Source organism: Euprymna scolopes, chromosome 35, assembly GCF_053919585.1.
Source record: "Euprymna scolopes isolate OS-2025 chromosome 35, ASM5391958v1, whole genome shotgun sequence".
Lineage (NCBI taxonomy): Eukaryota > Metazoa > Mollusca > Cephalopoda > Sepiida > Sepiolidae > Euprymna > Euprymna scolopes.
This window is the reverse complement of record NC_136516.1, coordinates 75,750,724-75,772,322: the sequence shown is the minus strand read 5'-3', so window position 1 is coordinate 75,772,322 and position 21,599 is coordinate 75,750,724. Positions and strand designations below refer to the sequence as shown.

Genomic DNA, 21,599 nt, shown 5'->3' with positions numbered 1-21,599 from the left:
CCAACATGCTAATCAACTGACCTAACACGACATACATGAAATTTCTTCAGTTTTTTAACTATTTAAAGTAAATCAGGTCATGATGTCATCTGGCGCATGCGTAGATCGCTCGTTGTCACGAAGACCGTTTTTGATGACCCCCCCCTGTCGAAAATTGTCGAATTCAGGGTGAAAAAAATGAACGTTTTTGGACAATTTTTCGATATTTTTCGAGCGAAGGATGGGGCTTCGATATGTTACTGAGTTTGTGAAGTTTCATCATGTCTGTCAAAAGTTTTTAGCAGACACACAAACATACACACATACATACATTTTCGTTTTTATATATATAGATAAAACATTTGATTTGAAGTTAGTAGTTATCTCCCTTTCCCCATCAATGCTATAGACCTTATAATTCACTAAAGTGTATTGTATGTATTTGTATTGTGTATATTTTGCTTTATGTTAAAATAAATATTTTTTAATTTAACTCTGAGTTTTATTGTTTTTTTCTGTTAATTTGTTCATATCCCTAGACAGAAGCATAACAGACACTGAGTGCATATGTAAGGAGAAGAAAAAGGAAGTCATTTTTTATGAAACAAAAGTCATCTATCTCCATCATGAATTGTTTACAGTTTTAACCTTTCAGTTTTTAGAGAGAACTATCAAAAGAGGGAAAATTAGTTTTTTACTATAAAAAAGAAGCAAATTTCAATAAAAAAAAAAAAAAAAGCTGAAAATGATTGAAGTGGAAATCTGCTTTTTATTTTCTTTTTCTTTTTGGAAGAATGTGGGTCTCGCTTGCGGAGCTGTGAAAAAGAAAAGTTGATCTTCTGATTTATCACTGGATTACTTGATGGAACTCCACATCTCAGGAAAGACTAGTTGTGTTATCTGTTATATGCACTGAACACAAACTAAACCGAGACATTGACACTGAAAGTTTAGTACAGCAATTTGCCTGAGAGAAAGCCAGAAAAGTGAAATTTTAATTATAAAATTAACAGGGACAAACATTTTCTTCAATTCTATTTTAATTTCTGGTAAAATCTGCTTATGTATTTCGACTCTTACTAAAGCTTTCTTACAACGGCATTTATTGCTCTAGCAAGCTCAAATATTTGGTGTGATTGAACACGTTTTAATACCAATTTGAAAAAATTTTCATCGAAAGGGTGCTTTTTTTTTTTTTTTTTACATGTGATCATTTTTGTAAATATTTTCAGTTTTTTTCTCACACCCATACAACAGAAACAGGAAATGTCATTCATTTCTAAAATAAAAGTCTTCTACTTCCCCTTCCAATCATGAATCGTTTGAAGTATGCCAAAAATAAAATGTTCAGAGAGAGAGAGAGAGAGAGAGAGAGAGAGAGAGGGGAGCAAGACAAAACAAGATGGGAAGAGAAAGAGAGAAAAAACAGGAAAGGAGAAACTAACAATTTAGCCTCGTTTTATATACGCTCGCTTGATAGTAGAATTTTGATCCCAGCATGATGAACTTACTTGTCTAGCTCCACTGAAGACATGTGATACAGCAAAACAGGCCCCATTCTTAGCTAGAACTCTTGTAAGGAAATTAACAACTGCCACTAGCTTTCAAGACATCAATGTGCATTGGGTAAAAACAATTCGAGCTCTCTGGCAATTGAAAATGCTTACATTGAGATTTTGTTTACATTTAGCAGGTGTCAGATGATAGCATTTAGGGTTAGAAATGTCAACTGTCAGCTCAATGGTAAAACTTTGATTCTGGATTGAGGCACTTGCTTGTCTAGCAGTACTGAAGAACTCTAGTACAGCAAAAGAGTATTTGTGGATGACGTACACACATATATATACCTACATTCACACACAAATATATAATATACATACTAGCTTGTTAAAAACAGGAAAAGTTGACTTAGAATGATAGTATGAGTGCTTTATGTCAAATTGCTTGAATATGGGTAAACTTGTGGTTATTTTTTTCATTAAATACTAATCCCTATTAATCCCTAACTCTTTATCAAACAGATACTATAATACTTAGTTTGTTGCACTTTATTATAAGGAAGGTCCATGCAAATTTTAAGCTAGATCAACCCAATAGCTTCAAAGAAAAAGTGGAATGGACAGACGGACAGACCAAGAGAAATATAATATAGATAAAGCAGAATTCCTCTTTTTTTACTACAAAAAACAAAAACAAAAAACTATAATACTTAATTTGTTGCACTTTATTATAAGGAAGGTCCATGCAAATTTTAAGCTAGATCAACCCAATAGCTTCAAAGAAAAAGTGGAATGGACAGATGGACAGACCAAGAGAAATATAATATAGATAAAGCAGAATTCCTCTTTTTTTACTACAAAAAACAAAAACAAAAAATGTAATTTCACTTAAAAGTATAGGACTCACACCCCTGTTGTACTAGAAAAACTATTGGATTAACGTTGGTACATTGTAGTGATTTGACGATTCTAATACTTTTCCCAATTCTGATACAATTACCGACTCTGATTGTTCATAAATATCTAAATATTTTACTATAAAGTTGTTATTTTTTTGTCACAATTATCGTAAAAGCACATGTTAAATTTGCATATATTTCCTCAAACGTGAAAATACACTTTTGGTGATCTGTCAATTTTAGTTTTACTGGTAGTTTAAAATCAATACATATTTATTATTTTATTATTACTACTACCAGTAGTGAAAGATTTTTTTAAACAGAATCAAATAAAAAAAAAATTAAAGGAATTGTTTTTGACACCAGAAAAATGGTACAAATTTTTCTGATTCCAATACACCAAAAGTTCTGAATTTTTCTGAATCCTGATTCAGATTCATCCAACACTAGTACATTGTACATTAAATAAAAAGAAAGAAAAGTAAAAGATTAGATAACCCAGTAAGATGAAGGATAGAAAGGAAAGATAATAGGAAAAAGAATGAACAGATGCAAAATTTATTTCTTACATTAATACGCTTGAAAGATAAAACATCTTTTTTGGATTTAGTGTTTTCATCTTTGCTTCCTCTGGCGACTGTTAGGCTTTCTTTCGGTTTTGGTGCTGTCACATCTTTCTCTTTATCAGAAGACGTGTCTGCCTCGCCACCTTCTTTGCCTCGATGCTTCACGCTAATCACAGGTTCACCTTTGCTCTTGTCCATCGTAACCACACGAGATTTATCTGTACAAAAATGTTACAAAACAATATTTACATTACGATTATTTTGAATACACCAAATTTTAATTATCAAATTTTTATTCATTTATTCAAACATTTTTAATATTAATTTTAATAATTGACATTGAAGAAATTTTTTTTTAACGATTTGAGTTAGAGGATGATTAATGTATTTAAAGAGGGATTCAAACACAATTAAGTGTTCCTTGTGTTTTCTGAACATTTAAAATCTCTAATCTGGGTTCGGACCTAAAAAATATTTTTTTATACTTTTATAATGATTTGTGTATGTGAAATAGTGTTTTGATATGAAGTATTTTTCAAGGATATGAATGATTTTTTCTTTTTTGCATTTTAATAAACAAAATCTAAAGAATGAATAAAAAAGAGAACAGTTATAAATTATCCCGAATCAATACTGTCACGTGAATAGATTGGATAGTGAGTCAAGATCAACATAATGTTGGTTGGTTATTTTTCTTTTACAGCATATCAAATATTTTTGAGTTATTTAATGCCAAATCCAGTAATTTTGAAAAAAGTTTATGCTTCAAATTCTTTATATCTTTAAATATTTATTCATGGTGTTTATTTTAATTGTTTTGTAGAAAATAATTGTTTTTGTTTTTGACTTTGTAGAAGATGATTCAGTTTTGCATAAGGAGAGGAAAATTAAAATATAATAAATGTTAGGTGCATTTTTGGTCAAGAAGCCAGCACCTCCAGAAAACCTAATCTGATAGCACCAGACACCCTAACAAATCATCTAAAGAGGATCTGGATGCAATAGTAACTATGGAGCATAATTACATTCTACAAAGTTTCTAAATGAGACCTAATATCTTTAAGGCTATACCCAGGACCTCAACATAATATGAAAATAGAGTTGACAAATAGGATAGAGAATTATTGAAGAACTAGCCCGGGTGTTTGGAGATGTGTATTAAGCAAAAAAAAAAAAAAAGTGGTAGTAGGCAGGCTGGCTCGAACCCGTACCACAAAGGAAGAAAAGAATGTGAAAATAAAAAACGTGACATCTTTGCCTTTGCATCCATCGCCAAACCAGAAGTGGTGAAAGTTTAAATTAAGGTTAGTCAAGCTAAAAGAGAGGATGAATTTCAAAAAACATCGGCAAAAACGCAACCCCTCCCTGTAGAAAAGTGCCCAGTTGAGGGTGAAGGAATTAATGCTTTTTGCCAATTTTTCAATATTTGTCATCCGTAGGGTCGAGCTTCAACATGATACCGATCTCATAAAAATCCTTCACCTCTGTTGAAAGTTTTAGGCAGGCATACAGACATACATGCATTTAAACAGACAGGTGAGATTTATATTATGGAAGATTAATCAAAAAAGAATTAAACTAAAAAATAAACCAATAAGACTTTATTGGAGTCAGTCGAACAGCTAGGGAAAATGGGAAAACTGCTAGTAAGAGTTCATTCTGATCAACAGTTTTCTATTTAAAGAATCCTATATTTTTTTCAAAGAGTACCATGCATGAGTCAGCCAGTTCAAGGAGGTAGAGAGAAATAGACACCTATTTTTTAGCATTCTTACAGCATTTTCTAAACCCACATTAACTACCTTGATTTATTACATGATAATATTCTGAGGGGAGGTCTCATTTATCACAAGTCAAAATCAATTAAAATACATAAATATTCATATTTTTTCTGACTGTTTTTTTCTGATGACCCGTTTGCTGAACTTGCCCACAAACAAGTTTATTCATAACCTGTTTTGTAGAAGCTGATTGAGTTTTGCAAAATAAAAGGGGGGGGGGAACAATAACATCAATCTTTAGTGTATTTTTAGTCAAGAAGCCAGTACCTTCAGACAACCTGAGCAAGACCAAGGAGAGAGAGAGAGAGAGAGAGAGAGAGAGAGAGAGAGAGAGAGAGAGAGAGATTGTCAAATGAGTGCAGTAATTATCTAAAGCAAAATCAAATGCAAACAGAAAAATGTTGATGGTGATTTAATTAAACTTTGTTCCATATTTCATTCATCATTTTCAATCCTCTCATAAGCGACCCCATTGCTGAGATTCTTTCTGTGTGGTCTCAACATGTTTGTTTTGCAATTTTATAAGCTGTATAATTTATTTTATTTTATTTTTTACAAAGGATTCAACTTTTATCAACAGCTAGAGATCACTCGAGGATAAGAGTTAATGAGTGTACAGTAGTCAATGGGACAATATCCTAGTAATCGTCAGTAGTGTAAATTTGGTAAATTGGATTACTTTAGGGAACGGATCATTAAGAACTTGTTTATATTGGACTTGAAGACGACCATATTGTAGTTAGCTGGAAAACAGGGAAACAACAGAGAACTCCACAGGCATGCAGTTCTAAGAAAGAAGCTTTGTTCATGGAATCTACGTTTAGGTTTAGGCACAGATAAAGAGTGGGGGAAATTATTGATAGTGGTTTCAGCTCGATGAATGTATTACCTGAAAGTTTGTCGAGAAGAGACCATAGATTGGAGCTTAGACGAAAATTTGCCATAAAAATAACGATAAAGCAGAGACAGGCTTGCAACATCTCTTCTGTGGGAAAGAGGTTGCAGGGAAGAGAAAAGGGCATCTCCCCCCCCACTAAGTTATAAAGTCTATTTTGAATTCTGTCAAGGCAGGATTATGCTGCTTCTAGTAGCTCCTGCCCAGATGTGGCAACAATACTCCATCGTTGGATGTACTTGGCTAGTATAGAGGTAGACAATTGCATCGGCAGTGAGATATTTACTGGAGTGATAGAATGATCCCACCATTTTTCCAGCGTCCGTGGCAAGGGATTTGATGTATGTGTCCCATTTCAGATCAGGACTAAATGTCAGACCGAGAAGCCTATCAAAACATGGACCCTCCCCAAGACGAGAGTCATTCATTTCAATTGATGCCAGACGGAGATCAGGCATTGATGATGTAAAGATAGAAGCTTGGTTTTAAATGCATTAAAATTAACCAGCCACTTCTTTCCCCATTACAGCATGTACTCAAGATCAGAGAAGAGAGAATTAGAGAGAACTTGGTCGTTTATGGTCTTTGAAATGTTGCCATAGATTGTGGTGTCATCTGCATAAATGTCTACGAATGATCTTAGGATGTGATTTAGTAGATCATTGATGCAGATCAGAAGAGTGTAGGGCCCAGAATGGACCCTGAGGGACTCCAGCATTAATACTGCGAGCTTCTGATCTTGCCCATTAATCAGTACTCTTATGAACCTATCAGAGAGAAATGATTAAATAATTGAGAAGACATTTCCAACTATACCATAGCTGGAGATCTCATGGAATAGACCTTTATGCCACACCCTATCAAAGGCCTTTGATATGTCAAGAGCAATTGCCCTAGAAAAGAAGACTCCATCGAAAAATTTACTATGAGATATAACTGTTAACACATCTGCTGTAGATCTATCAAAACGGAAACCATACTGAGGAGGTTATTTTTACTGAGGTGGTTGACTACTTCTCTATTTAACACAGATTCCAGCAACTTACTCATGACACACAGGAGACTTATTGGTCTGTACTGAGAGGAAGATGACCAATCACCTGAATTTTTAAATACGGGGCATACCGATGAGATTTTCCTAGGTGTTGGGAAGCAATTCTCCTTAAGACAGTGCTTAAACAGCTTTGTAAGTATAGAGGCCAGTTCTGGTTGAAGTTTCTTCAGCACTATAATTGGAATGCTGTCAGGGCCAGTTGCTTTACTGGAATCAAAGTTTTTGATTAGCTTGGCAATATCACAAGCAGGAGGAAATATGGGATGTTAGCGGCCTAGAATGCAGAGGGTAGAATTAGCTGTAAAGTTCTTGGCAAAGAGTTTGTCTGATGCTGACGAGACTACCTCAAGTTCATTGATGATGGTTGGGATAGAGCACTCATTTCAGTTCAAGACCTTGTTTGTTATTTGCCAAAACGGGTGGGAACCAAGTCACTGCTCAGTTACTTTGAACTTGATGGGCTGAGCATACAACTCTCTCGCATTTTTTATTACTCTTTTACAGTGGTTGCTGGCAGTCCTGAAGCCGATTTTAGTCTCAGTACATCTATTATGTTGGAAGCAATGGAAAAAATGATTTCTGTGTGTAATGGCAGCAACACATTCTTGAGAGAACCATAGCTGGCTGTTAGGTTTTTGTTGGAATTTTTTGGAGGGTATGAAATGATCTGTGCCTACAATTAACCATTTCGTCGGATTTGATACTATAGAGAACACATTCTTTTTAAACATGGAATGCAGGGGTAAATCTGGTATAAATGTATGGAAGCTATCCCAGTCAACCATAGAGTATCGATATACTGTATAATAGAGAGGTACGTCTGAGGACTTATTACATTTTGTTTTAATCTTAACTGAGACAACTGAATGATCGGAAGATCCCAGTCGAGACAGAATGGAAGATGAACATTGCTAAGGACAAGTTGTGAGAAAAAGGTCTACGAGACTTGCATACTGATCGTCAGTGTCAGGCACACAAGTAGGTTCATGAACAATCTGAGTAAGCAATTGAGAAATCGTGACAGAACCTCTCCATATCAAACTCATCTAGGGAAATAGTCTGTCCAGTGCCAGTTCTGCTTAGGAAGAATAAGTCTGGTGTGATCTCACGTAATTGGGTTTCAACCGCTGGATAGTTGGAATGTAGACCCCTGATGTTAGAGAAGGAGACATGACAGTGGGGGGTTTACGTTGGAAGTTGGAGTTCTGGGTTTAATCGTGTATTCTTTCTGGAGATTTTTCATGAAGTTTTGGGATTTGTGGAACAGGTCGACAGACTTGGTTAGAGCAGGGCAGAGAGGGAAAGTAAGGGAGAAAAAGAAACAAAAAAAAATTTTTTTTTTTGTAACCCATGATAAGGTAAAGCCGTAACTATTACCCATTAATATGGCATTGAGATGCCCCACCAGAAGCTGTTGCATGGTCCAGAATCCATTCACTAAATAGCAATACAGCAACCCTAGTACTTTGCACCTGCTGATAAGACGGCCTCCTTAGTGGTTAATCCAAGGTTCGGATCCTTGACTATCAGGCAAATAACATCAGCCCTGAAAAAACATTTACCTCCAGCACCCTTATTAGTGACATGGCTACAAAGATAGAAATAGAAACAGAAAATATCCAACTGCTCACGCAAAAATACTGCCAATCTAGAATACAGTTTTTTCTTCTCTCTTTGTCAGAAAAATCACGGATTCTAAATGAGGACTGACAGGCAAATTAGGAGAAGCGAGAGTTACGAGAGTTGTCGATAACGCATCCACAATGCATTGTCTACTCTCCATTCGAAAAAAAAATACTAATAATAACAATAATAAGTATTGTGCTTAATATAAGTTCAATTGACATGTTTAGGGAAAAGTATGGCAATAGATTCCCCTCTCACTGACTGAAAAAAATAAAAAAGAACTCGGTAAAGTTTATGTAATTCTTGCAGCAACATGACTGTTTTCCTCAAGTCATTCCTGACATGATTTGAACGGAAATTGCTTGATTCAGCTCTGCATACAATAAGATTAAAAAAAAAAAAAAAAAAAAACAAAAAAAAAAAAAAAAAAAAACATTGTAACATGTCATCGTTCGCTGAGTTGGACTCTAGTGTGTCATTTTTATGGATATGAAATGCGGGGGGGGGGGAATTGTCAGGTCATTTTATGTTATATTTTAAATCAGCATGCAAGTAAAATGGATATGTTCATTGGACCAGAAACTATTAAATATTTAATAAAACAAAATGAAATAAAAAAAATACAAATTAAAAAGTGAAAACAATATAATTAATTTATTTGCATCTAATAAAAATAATAATCTTCTTTCTATCTTCTATCTATTCTCTTCTATCTTCTTCTATCTATCTATCTATCTATCTATCTTCTTCTATCTTCTCTTCTATTCTTCTATCTATCTATCTATCTTCTTCTTCTATTCTATCTATCTTCTTCTATATATATATATATATATATATATATATTTTATAAAATGAACTCATTTTTTCCCGTCTGAGTTTGACCATAATAGGATTAAAAATCGAGACATTACATGCAAATCTATTACACACAAGCTGCAGCACAATATCTGACGTGTGTTATAGGCATATTAGCTTTCCATAACATTGCTGATCGTAAATTCCTATATTTCATCTGGTGAGAGTTCGCTGCAAAAATCGCTTAGGATCAATGGAAGTAGTAAACTCTTCTCTCTCTATTAGATTCCTCCTTCCACCGCCACCCATTTACACCGGACTTGACCGTTCACCGTAGAAAATTATGAGAAAACACTGGTTTGTGTTCGTAGTTGCTTAGAAAAAGTGGATTGGCATACGGTTACTTATTACATTTTCTTTTCTTTTTTTTTTTTTACATTTTCTTATTTATTTATTTTTCTTTTTTTTTTATTACCTAATCCAATGGGTACTTACGCCATCTTTCCCTTTTTTGGTTTTCATTTTATTGTTTTTTTTTTCTCATTATTGTTTACAGGTTACATAGAGAAAATCACGTTTATTAAAAAAAACGAAACGAACTGACCATGAATTCCATGTTTTACAACAAACTATTACAGTTGACAACTACTACTTGCGTATCCAACTGTATTTATGTTTTTCCACCATGGAGTTTTATTTTTTCTGTGTTTCATGAGTTTATTTTTTTATCTTTATTTTACGGTCAGGCATGGATCGGGCGACACCGGCAATCATCGGTGTCAGCATCAACCGTTCTTCATATGTTGATACGATTACTCCACTTTATAGTTTCTTTATTTTATCAATTTTCTTTTTCCCTTCGGTTATGTTTATAGTTATTTTAAAGGTGATACTCGACTTTATATTTTTCTTATTTTATTTATATTTTTTTTTCGTGGGCAATGTTTACAGTCACTTTTAAGGTGATACTAAGGTGGAGGGGTGAATTCTTATTAGATTAGTTACTCATTCATTATTTATTTTCTTAACTTGAAAGCTACTATGACAGCGATATATACCGTCTGTAACGGATATTTATAATCTACGAAACGAAACAAAACAAAAACAAACAATACAAAACACATAGAATAATACGTTGTTCTTACACATAACAATTTTACAGTTAGAAAATTCTTTTATTGGAAAATAAACACAAAAAATACAAAAAAACCTATATGTAAATATTTGGTAAAAAAAAAAAAATAAATAAATAAATAAATAAATAAAACATCTGAAAACGTCCGATTGGAATATCCCCTTTAAATGGGAAGCTGGTTTCCACCCCCATCATCTTCAGGAACACAAAACTGACTCGCATTCAAACGAAGTAAACAAGCACCAAAAGACTGCCCCGCAGTAATTAAAAAAAATGACATGTCACCGTAACGACCCCGCGATGACCTCATTAAGCGGCCAACTGTCAATCAAACCTCTGGGACTTTTTAACCCTTAATTTAACATGCTTCTCAATTTCTAGGTGGTTGCCTATTTTTTCCCTTTTGTTTCCACCTTCGCGTCAAGGGTTCGGGGTTCAATCCGATCTTCCTACTAAAACTTTCATTTTTTCTTTTAACATTTTTTTTAACACACACACCTACAAACACACGGGCAACGCCAGGTACCTCCCACTAGTAATAAATAAAAAAAATAATAGAGTAATGGAAATCCTTTTTCTTGCCGAAAGCAAATAAATCCTTAGTCACTTCCCAAATGAGGAGAAATGCCTGGGATGACAGTCTTCTGAGATAGAAAAGATACACTTTGATATCAAGTACTGAAACAAGAGTAAAAAATGATGCTGGAAAGGTTTTGATACAGACTAGGATTTAAAGATTTCTTTCTATGCACCAAATGTCCAAAGATGTTGTAAGAAAAAAAAAAAAGGCACAAAATGTTTACAGTCTTATCTAGAAATAAAAGAAAAAAAATGTCTTTTCAAAATTAAACAAATATATAAGATAGATTAGTGTTTGAGAAACTTACCTATTTTAATATTAGATTGACTAAAGGGAATTAGAAATGGTATAGAGAGAGAGAGAAAGAGAGAGAGAGAGAGAGAGAAAATGTTTGTCGAATGAGTACAGCAATTGTTCCAAAACAAAATCGCTGTGATAAACACAAAAATGTCAATGATGAATTCAATAAAACTTTGTTTATATTCTATTCACCATTTTCAATCCTATCCTAATATTCTTCACTATTTATTATTATCCTTGAATTGCTATGAATCTGAACAAGCGAAAAACAAAATCAGACAAAAAAAAAATGTTGCATGAGTAGAAATATAATAAAAAAGTTTAAAGAAAAAAATGTTTTTTTTTTAGAAATTAAACAAATATATAAGACAGGTAAGTTTCTCAAACATTAATCTATTTTAATATTAGCATGACTTGGGGGAATTAGAGATGGTAGAGAGAGAGAGAGAGAGAGAGAGAGAGAGAGAGAGAGAGAGAGAGAGAGAGAGAAAATGTTTGTCAAATGAGTGTAGTAATTATTCAAAACAAAATCAAACATAAACAGAAAAATGTCAATTGTGATTAAATCAAACTTTGTCCATATTCTATTCATCATTTTCAATCCTCTCATAATATTCTTCTCCATTCAACTCTTATCCTTGAATGGCTTTGAATAAGTGGTAAAACAAAATTATTCAAAACAAAATCAAAACAAAACAAAACAAAAAAAAATCCCAGAATGCTAAGCGATGCCATTGCTATGATTCTTTCCGTGTCGTCTCAACATTATTGTCTTCAAACCCAGTGTGATACTATAAAGTGGCCCTGGTGTGGATTTGAGCCACTAAGTGCTGAGAGGGGGGGATAGACAAGAGGAAATAGCTTAGAATAAACAAAGAAATCGGAAATATCCTACAATCAACAATAGATAGGAAATAGCTTAGAATAAACAAAGAAATTGGAAATATCCTACAATCAACAATAGATAGGAAATAGCTTAGAATAAACAAAGAAATTGGAAATATCCTACAATCAATAATAGATAGGCAATAGCAAACAATAACAATAGAAATCTACTGATAAAACAGAGAAGGGCAGCTTCCGGTAGCCAGGGTGGGGTGGGCGACCTGATATACCAAAACAGAGGAGACAGTCAGTTGAGATCTAGATGCTCGTCGCAGCGGATGGAAGTTGAACAGTTAGACAGTTGAGACCTAGATGCGCTCGAGGGCGGATGGAAGTTGGACAGTGACAGTTGAGATCTAGATGCGCTCGAGGGCGGATGGAAGTTGGACAGTGACAGTTGACATCTAGATGCACTAGACGGCGGATGGAAGTTGGACAGAGTTGACAACTAGATACCCTTGACGTCGGATGGGAGTTGATAACGACTACAGTTGAACAGTTATAGAGTTGACTGTGAACTAGAGACGTGGACAATTTTAGAGTTGACTGTGAAACAGAGATAGACGAATGTAACATCAATAGAACGGGGAGAAGACACACACACAGACACACACACACAGACACACACACGTGCACACAGAGACACACAGAGACACACACACACACACAGACACACACACTCACAAGTCCAACAATCAATTTATATGTAAACATTGGCGTTTGCGTTTTTCCTTTCTTTGTTCATATTTCTATTTTGTGAACCGCGTGTGTTCTCATCGACAGTCGCCAACAGGAAAATGACGATCCGAAACAAAATTATTCAAAACAAAATCAGACCAAAAAAAAAAAATTTTGCATGAGTAAAGATATAATAAAAGAGTTACTGACCTTTGACATGCTTGAGTTTTGAAACTGCTAAACTGTAATTGCAATAACAATACTATTTAGAAATTGTAGAGAATTATTTATTCATACATTAAAATAAAATTAAATTGTTTATAGCGTTACTTTTATGATATTTAGAAGTTTTATTTTTATTCTACAATGTTAAAATGGTATACAACAGAAAATAATTCACGCAATTTGTTTTTTTTTTTAATGCTCAAGGAAAAAAGTACATACATATCACACATATGAACACATTACTTTTATATTACAGGGTGTAGCGATAAAATTATCGACCTAGTAAAGACAACATGATTCCATTTCCGTTTGATGAAAACCGGTTTTCTTTCTTTTTTGTTGTGGATTATTTATTAGTTTGTCAGTTTTGTACAAATGATAAGAGCAATAAGAGTCTTCTATCATGTCTGAAAGTGATGCAATGTTCAACGAGTGAGATTGGAGATGCACTGCTGTACAATTTATTCTCTCATCCAATCCAAGTTATGACAACAGAACCATTGGCAGCATCCTCAAAATGCATCATTTAATTGCCACAAATAACAGGGATGTACTCAGGGTGATGAAAATTAAGTCCGGGCATGGTTATGATCTTTGGTGTTGTTTCAAGTGAGGGCCACATCATGCCACCTCACATTTTTTTTAATTTGGCTTGAAAGTGTAGTTGGATGTAGTGAAGAGTATGATAATCTCCTGGTACAACAAGGTGGCTGCTGGCAGACCCTGGGTGTGGCAGCAGGACTCGACATCAGCACAAAGAGACTCAGGTTTGGCTTCCAAAGGATTGCTCCGATTTTGTACCCTTCTCAAACTGCCCCCCCCTCTTCCTGATCTGAACCCGCTGGGCTAGTTTGTTTCGTCATACGTCAAGAACATCAACATGACTTCCCACAACACCAAAGCCAGCTTAATCACTGCCATCCACCGAGCATTCGCCAAGCTACTATCAGCGTTTGTAGAAAAGACATGCTCCCAGTTCTGGACGGCAGTGATTAAGGCTGAAGGCGGTTACATTGAATAGATGTCAGCTCAACTACATAATCAAGTTACCTGAATTGATTTTTTCAATAAAAGTTTTAAAATAAAGCTGTAGTGTTGTTTTCTTTAGCGCGACAACTTTATTGTTCCCCTCTGTAATTAAATAAAAATAAAAATCATTTAGCAAGTGCTGTCTTCATTTTCTTTTTCTTTTATATGGCCTGTGCAATGCTGGGTAACCCTGCTAGTTATATATAAAGGAAAGCTAGTTTATTCATTGTTTCTTTAATGTTAATAATCTTTTAATGCAAAGTACAAACCTAATTCTGTTTTGCAAAGGAATTATGGGAAATATTAGTTTGTGTCTTTGTAAATTTCAATCAATTTTAATATTTAATCCTGTTTGATATTGTTTTTTATAGAAATCAGATTTAGAGAGGGAGGGGGGGCTCTCATCAAGAGTACTCCTTTCAACAGCCATTTAATCACAGACAAATTTTTAGTAACATTTTTATAGCATTATTGAATAACTAATTTTGTAGTTATACCTTCTCTTAATTGCTGAAATGGATCAATTGATTCACGTGCTGTACGACCTGAGAAAGGTTGTGAGTGAAAACCTTATTTTTGGTATAAGTATTTTTCTCTTTGATTTTAACCCAAAATGAACTTAAACATTTTCAATTAGCATATTAAACAGATTGTCAGGTTGTTTTTTCTTTTCTTTGTAATTTATTTAATTTAGGATCCCAAGTGATGCTGGGTAGCATTGCTGGCTGAATATAAAATTTTGCTGTCAGGCTGAATTGCGCTTATAACATGACTTGTGTGATAAATGTTAGTTGGAAGCCAATCTTAAGAGATGCTAAAATGAACACCCAGACTTTTATTAGATATTTTTAAATTTTATAGCTATCAACATTTACAAAAATAAAATACATATAAATAAAAAGGAAACCGCTTACCTGATTAAAAGAAAACAAAACCTTCCACAAATAAAGTATAAGTTAAATTGTTAAAAACCTCACTGTATTTTTTTGTCACAATCATTTGTCATGAGATCGGATAAGGATTTTTTAGCCCAATGTTAAAATTAGTTTTAAAGACATACACCATAAGCATTTTAAAAAATGCATTGTCATCTAAAGAACTCATAATGATAAGGGGCCATCAGTGGAAAGTAAAATTTTCACACGAACACATACATTGGATACAGTTGGAAGGTCCAGGTCTCCTGATCTTTTTTTATTTTTTATTCCTTTTGATTTTTTTTTTTTTTTCTTTATCGATCTTGAGGTTTGCTTATCAATGTTTGGTACTTCCATTAATCCTTCAGTAGACAATGAAGATCACTTCCATCAACTCAATTTTACAGACATCAATTCCAAAAATCAAAAGACATCATTTTTAATGTTGAAAATTCCAATTGAAATGAAAACATACAATGGAATTCATTAAAGATTTATCCCAACTTTTTTTCCGATGACTACCAAGAAATTGTACATGAAGGCATATTTTCTTTTCTTTTTTTAAAAATGCTATTTCTGGTACTTTGTTTTTGTAACTATGATATATTGTTCTCTTTTTATTTTGATGAAATACAATTATTCCTTGTTTCTGCACATCTAAAAAAGCCAGGTACATCCAATGATGGAGTGCTGTTGCTGCCACATCTGGACCGAAGTTGCTGGAAGCAGCTTATCCTGCCCCGACAGAGTTCAAAATAGACTTTGTAGCTTAGTGGGTGATGCCCTTTTCTCTTTCCTGCGACCTCTTTCCCACAGAAGAGACGGTGCGAGCCTTTCTCTGCTGTGCGTCTGAGCTCCAATCTATGGTACCCTCCTTGCCAAACTTTCACGAAAAACACCCATCTAGCCAAAACCACTATCAATAATTTCCCCCACTCTTTATCTGGGCCTAAACCTAAACATAGATTTCATGAACAAAGCTTCTTGCTTAGAAATGTACACCTGTGGAACTCTGTTCCGTTTGCCTGCTTTCCTTCTGATTACAATTTGATTGTTTTCAAGTCCAATGTAAACATGTTCTTGATGAACCGTCCCCCTAAATATTCCAATTTACAAAATTTCCACTACTTACGATTACTACACTATAATCACATTGACTACTGTACACCCATTAACCTTTATCCTTGAGTGACCTCTGTGCCTTGATAAGTGGTGACTCCTATGTAAAAAAAAAAAAGACACTATGTATGTAAAAAAATACCATGATTAAAATAAAAAGTCAAAGAAATAAGAAAAAATAAACAAAACAACCCAAAAAACCCAGGTGTTTACTTAGATATTTCAATAGAAAATAAAACATTTTAATAAATACATTGTTTTCTTGTCATTATTTTACCAAATTTCATCTTTTTTTTATGAACACTATATTGTACTACCTTTTTTTTTTTGTTCCTAGTTGGTGAAATACATGGCTGAAGATGCCATGTGCATTACGAAAAAAAAAAAAATTAAGTTGTTTTGCAATATCTAAAAAAAACTTTGTTCAGGAAACCAAGTAACTGATTAATAGAGTTTTACGAAAAGACTTTTGGGTAAGATTTTTTCATTTTCTTTTTTTGAAAACAGATATTTTTTTTCTACTAGAAAGGCCTCATAGATGGCTACAATCATACGGGTTAGTCCTGTGTGGCCATCCTAGCTTGTAGATTACCTCCAATAAACTATGTATAAGTGTATCAAACAATGGAAAAAAGTAAATCTAGTGGAGAAGGACTTGAGTGCCATCCAATGGAAAAATGGTCAAAATAAATCTTTAATGAATGTTCCCTTGTAAAAAACACCGACCAACGCATGCAATTGTGCGTTGCAGTTTTAGACTTTAAAAAGCCACAAATAACAAACACTAAAACACATCACACAATCCTTACGATTACAATATTATTTTAAACATTAAAAATTGACAGCTTTGCAGTTGGTCAGAAATACTTTTACTTAATCACACACGCAAGAACATTAACTTAGCAGTAACTTTTAAAAAAGTAAAGAAAACAATATGTAAGTTGAAAGTCTTTTGCCTTAGTTTCTTTCAAAAAATACTTATTCTGGTTAGGAATGGAGACATTTTTCATAATGACTTAATTGCATATAGCACTTTACATTTGATCCTTTTAAGTTACCTGATAAACGATTACAAGTTTTTCATTCTTTAATGAAGGTGCATAAAAATGATAATCTAATTTCTACTGGGCTTCCTTCATCATATTTGAAAGGGCACCATGATGACCACAAACATAAAGATTAATTCTGCCAACAGTTTTAATCTTGACTTTCTGCAAGTGCTTCCAACAATGGGGAAAAAGTGGAGAAGGACTTGAGTGCCATCCAATGAAAAATGGTCAAAATAAATCTTTAATGAATATTCCCTTGTATATTATTTCTTGTCTATGTTGAACATCCACTCCAGTCTCGTATCTCGTCATCTGCTGACCCCTTTACATTTCATGAGTTTCAATATTTTTGAAGTTGATGTCAGAAAAACTTTTATTTAATCACACGTGCAAAGATAAATATTAACTTAGCAATAATTTAAAAAAAAAAAAGAGAAAAGAAAATGATATGTAAGTGATACATGTTTTTTTTAACTAACTGAATCTAAGAATTCATTTTCTTTTGAATTTTTCCTTTTATTTTTATGTGTTTCAAGAAAATCTGTTAACCCTAAAAGTAAGAATTCACAAGAAACAAACGACATCTGGAGTGAAAGCAGTTAGGGGTAAGGAAGATGTAATAAAAAACCAACCTCTTCAATTTCTCATCTTTCTTTTCATCAGGCTTCTTCTCAGTCTTCTTCGCATCGTCCATGCTACCTTTATCATCGCTCACCCCTACACTCCCTCCTCCTTCTCCATCACCGGTTCCACTTCCACCTTCTGTCGAATTGCTTCCGACATCGGACGGCTTCCCTTCTGTCTTACCAACTGCTTTTTCCTTTGCTGCTTGCCTCACTTTCAATCCATTTGCTCTAGAGGTCAAGAGGTCAGCATCAAGATCATTTTGGGTATTGCCCACATGCACAATCGAAGTGTCCATATTTATAGTGTCTTTTAGAGTCAATGGTGCTACACAGGGCACACTTGTTGGTGACAGAGGTAAAAGGTCGCCGGCAGCATTTTTCTCATTCTTTTCTCCATCTTTCTTCTTGTTGTCAGTGGTGGCTGTAGGAGCAGGGGCATCATCATCTTGCTTAGTCTCATCCGACTGATCCTCCTGAGTGTTGGTCACTGCGGGTTTGTCTGCATCTTTCGGCTCGTCTTCCTCCTTTGTGTTAACGTCTTTCAAGGGTGATGATGATGACTGTGGCGGTGGCAGTGCTACAGAAAGTTAATTTAGAATGAAACAGTTGATAGGAAATGAAAACTTACTAAACTTCATTGCACAACAGCAGAGTGTTGTGTCATGAATTAAACAAGTAATAAAAATACACAATTTTTTTCTTTCTTTTACCAATATTATTAAATGATCAACTTGTCTTTTCCACCAAGCTATAAAAACATTGAATAAAGAAAGACAAATTTCTCTCTCTCTCTCTCTCTCTCTCTCTCTCTCTCTCTCTCTCTCTCTCTCTCATACTGGAAATGAAATGGAAAGCAAGAGAAGAGGAGATCAGAGGGACTGATCTGTTGAAAACAGAGGCTACACATTAATTATCCCTGATAAACAGCAAATGTTAACCAGTTTATATGCAGAGACTGATCTGAAAACAGAGACTACACAGGCATTCAAATAACAATTTTTAATCTCTACGATATTTTATCTTTTAGACGTAATCCACTATACTAATTGGCATAGAAACAGACACTTCAAATCTATATCAATAAGAATGGTGCCATATCAAGTAGATTATTAAGGCAGAGAGGGAGAGGGGAAATATTGAAATAGGTATCACAAACTGGTTTAGTTTAGAATGTGAAAACAGGTAAATTGTGAAATTCCAATCAAGTTTCATCTTTTGTATCATTGATTTTATTATTTTATTAATAATAAACAAAGAAAGGTGGGGAAGTTTTACCCTTACACTACAAAGTCCTAATACTGGCACCAATAACACCATGGCAAATTTAGTATTTTTTATATTCACTGTTGACTCTAACCCTAACCCTATTTTCACTTTGATCCACTGTAACAACTATATTTATGTAGCAATTTTCTTTCTTTCTATAAGCTATGTAATTTAGAATCCCTGGTGATTTTGTTGCAAAGAAAATGTCATTTTTTTTTTCCTTTATAAATGTACAATTTCTTCTGGTGTAAATATTTTTTCTCAATCTATTCCAAATTATATTACTATTTTCAGTGTTTTTCAAATTAATAATAAACAGAGAAAAGTGGCGGAGTTTTTCCCTTACACTAAAATGTCCTTATACTGCCACCAATAACACCATGGCAAATTTGATACTTTTTTATATTCACTGTTAACTCTAAAGAGAGCAGGAGAGAGAATGGGGAGGGGGGAGTAATAAGAGAGAAGAAAGAAAGCTGCCTATTTTGGTTTTGACCCACTGTAACAAGAGAGGAGAAAGGGAACAATTCTATTTATGTAGCTAACATTGTTGACTTCTAATTGCCAAAGTAGTTCAATCAGCTACCACATCATACTAACCAGAGGTTGTGAGTTTGAACCTCACTCAGAGTATGAATGTTTTTTTTACTCTGATTTTGTTCCAAAATGAACTTCAAATATTAGACAGATTGGCCAGTTTCAATTTTCTTTCTTTCTATAAGCTATGTAATTTAGAATCATCCCTGGTGATTTTGTTGTAAAGAAAATTTCATTTTTTTTTCTTTATAAATGTACGATTTCTTCTTGTGTCGATATTTTTTCTTAATCTATTTCAAATTATGTTACTATTTTCAGTGTTTTTCAAATTTGGTGTGCATGATATTGTGTGTCTATGCATAAAGACTGGTTAATATGGTTGGCTTAATATAGAATTTTAGCTTATCTTTCATAAAAAAAAAAAGATGAAAACTCTGATAAATTAAATATTCTGTTATGCTTCTGTGTCATTTTTATTTATTTATTTTTTTTCAGGTAATGGGATTTTGCCCAATGTTTAGGCTGGCTTGATTTGATAATTATTGCTTCCATTATTTTCATTTACCACAAGATGATATTAGATTTGTAAGAATTTTTCACTACAGGTTTAATTATGCCATGAAAACTGGTTTCTGACTCAAGATGGCACACAAGATGACAAATTTTCATCAAACTTTGAACAGTCATAATTCTGTGGTTAATTAAACTACCAAAATAAATGTAATATTGTTTGTTTTATAAACATCTATGTGCCTATATAAAGTTTTTTTTTTAATATAAGATTAAAATTTTGGTTTGGAATAGAAATAGACATGTATATTATTTGAAATTTAAATTAATAACAATGGTACCATATTAAGTAGATTATTAAGGTAAAGAGAGGAAGGGGAAATACTGAATAAGAAAAACTCTAAAAAAAAGCTTTAATAAAGTTTGGTTAGTAATTTCTGACCCCCCCAAAAAAACCCAAGAATTTTCAGAACAAATCACTTGAAATGAATGCTTGGTAGGTGGCATTGTTGTTATATCCAAGGATGTGAAGAAATTTTATGACAACTTTGTGTCCCATCAAAGCTGTTCTATCTTTCATGTGGTCAAATAACTGACGCCCAGGGCTATAACTGATGCTGCCAACAATGAGGCTTACAATGAAACCAACAACAATTTCTTCAAAATAATTTTAAAATATCACCAATTCACTCATTAATCATTATTACAAATAACAATATTCACTGAAAGATTTGATAATTATTGCTTCCATTTAATGAACTTCAAATATTAGGCAGTTCGATTTCATAATTATCATGCAACTTAAATAATCTGTAACAGTTTTCCTAATAAAAATCAGTCTTCATTTAAGAATGAAGACTGATTTCGTTAAAGTCTCAAAATATTTTTGTTGTATCTTTGGTGAAACTTGACCACTTTTGTTAAAATCTCTCTGGTAACTTATATACAGATACAAAATTGCTGTAGATATGAAATCGGAAGAAAATAACACCTGACAGAATTTTAGGTTTTTCTTATCAAAAAGCTTTACGACCATAACAAATAATGAATAACCTTCATAAAAACAAACAAAAAACAAAAACAAAATAAAACAAAACTTACCTTGTAGATAAGATAGAAAAGCTAATTTAGACATCTATATATATAAAAGCGAAAATGTGTGTATGTTTGTGTGTATGTATGTATGTTTGTGTGTCTGCTAAAAACTTTCGACAGACACAACAAAAATTCACAAACTTGGTCTCATATGAAAGCCCCACCTTCCCGACGACAAATATCGAAAAATTGGCCCAAAGTGACCATCAGAAGTGCGTCAACTGATCGATTTTCTGCAGGGGGGGGGGGGCAAAAAAAAAGTGACATTTTAATATTAAACATTATATATTTTTAAATCGATTTATAACTGCCTCAAAAAATACGGCCGCCAACTCTTCTACATACACACGGCCGTTTATTTTGGGTCAACTTGTATTTAAAACCCGCTGAGTCATGTCACGTGATCTTGACGTCAGCAACCTCTAATGGCGGTCTGAATTTACAATTTAAAAATGTTGTTATCGGTAAAAAAAAAATTAATTAAAGCTAAACTATGAACTTCTACGCTATGGCAACGTTATCAAAGTTATCACCACATTCAAAATAGGTAGATA

The 21,599-nt window shown here is 33.6% G+C and overlaps 1 protein-coding gene across 3 annotated transcripts in view; it reads right to left on the bottom strand.

Moving 5' to 3' along the window:
* The window catches only part of LOC145259951 (uncharacterized), a 115,413-nt gene that overhangs the window by 55,644 nt on the left and 38,170 nt on the right, over nucleotides 1–21,599 (bottom strand). For all 3 annotated transcript variants that reach the window (XM_080117927.1, XM_080117926.1, XM_080117928.1), the window contains exons 5-7: nucleotides 17,644–18,214; nucleotides 12,883–12,914; nucleotides 2,947–3,161 (exon numbers count right to left, since the gene is read on the bottom strand). In XM_080117927.1, coding sequence (XP_079974053.1) covers nucleotides 2,947–3,161; nucleotides 12,883–12,914; nucleotides 17,644–18,214 — 818 coding nt within the window. The remainder of the gene's footprint in view (nucleotides 1–2,946; nucleotides 3,162–12,882; nucleotides 12,915–17,643; nucleotides 18,215–21,599) is intronic.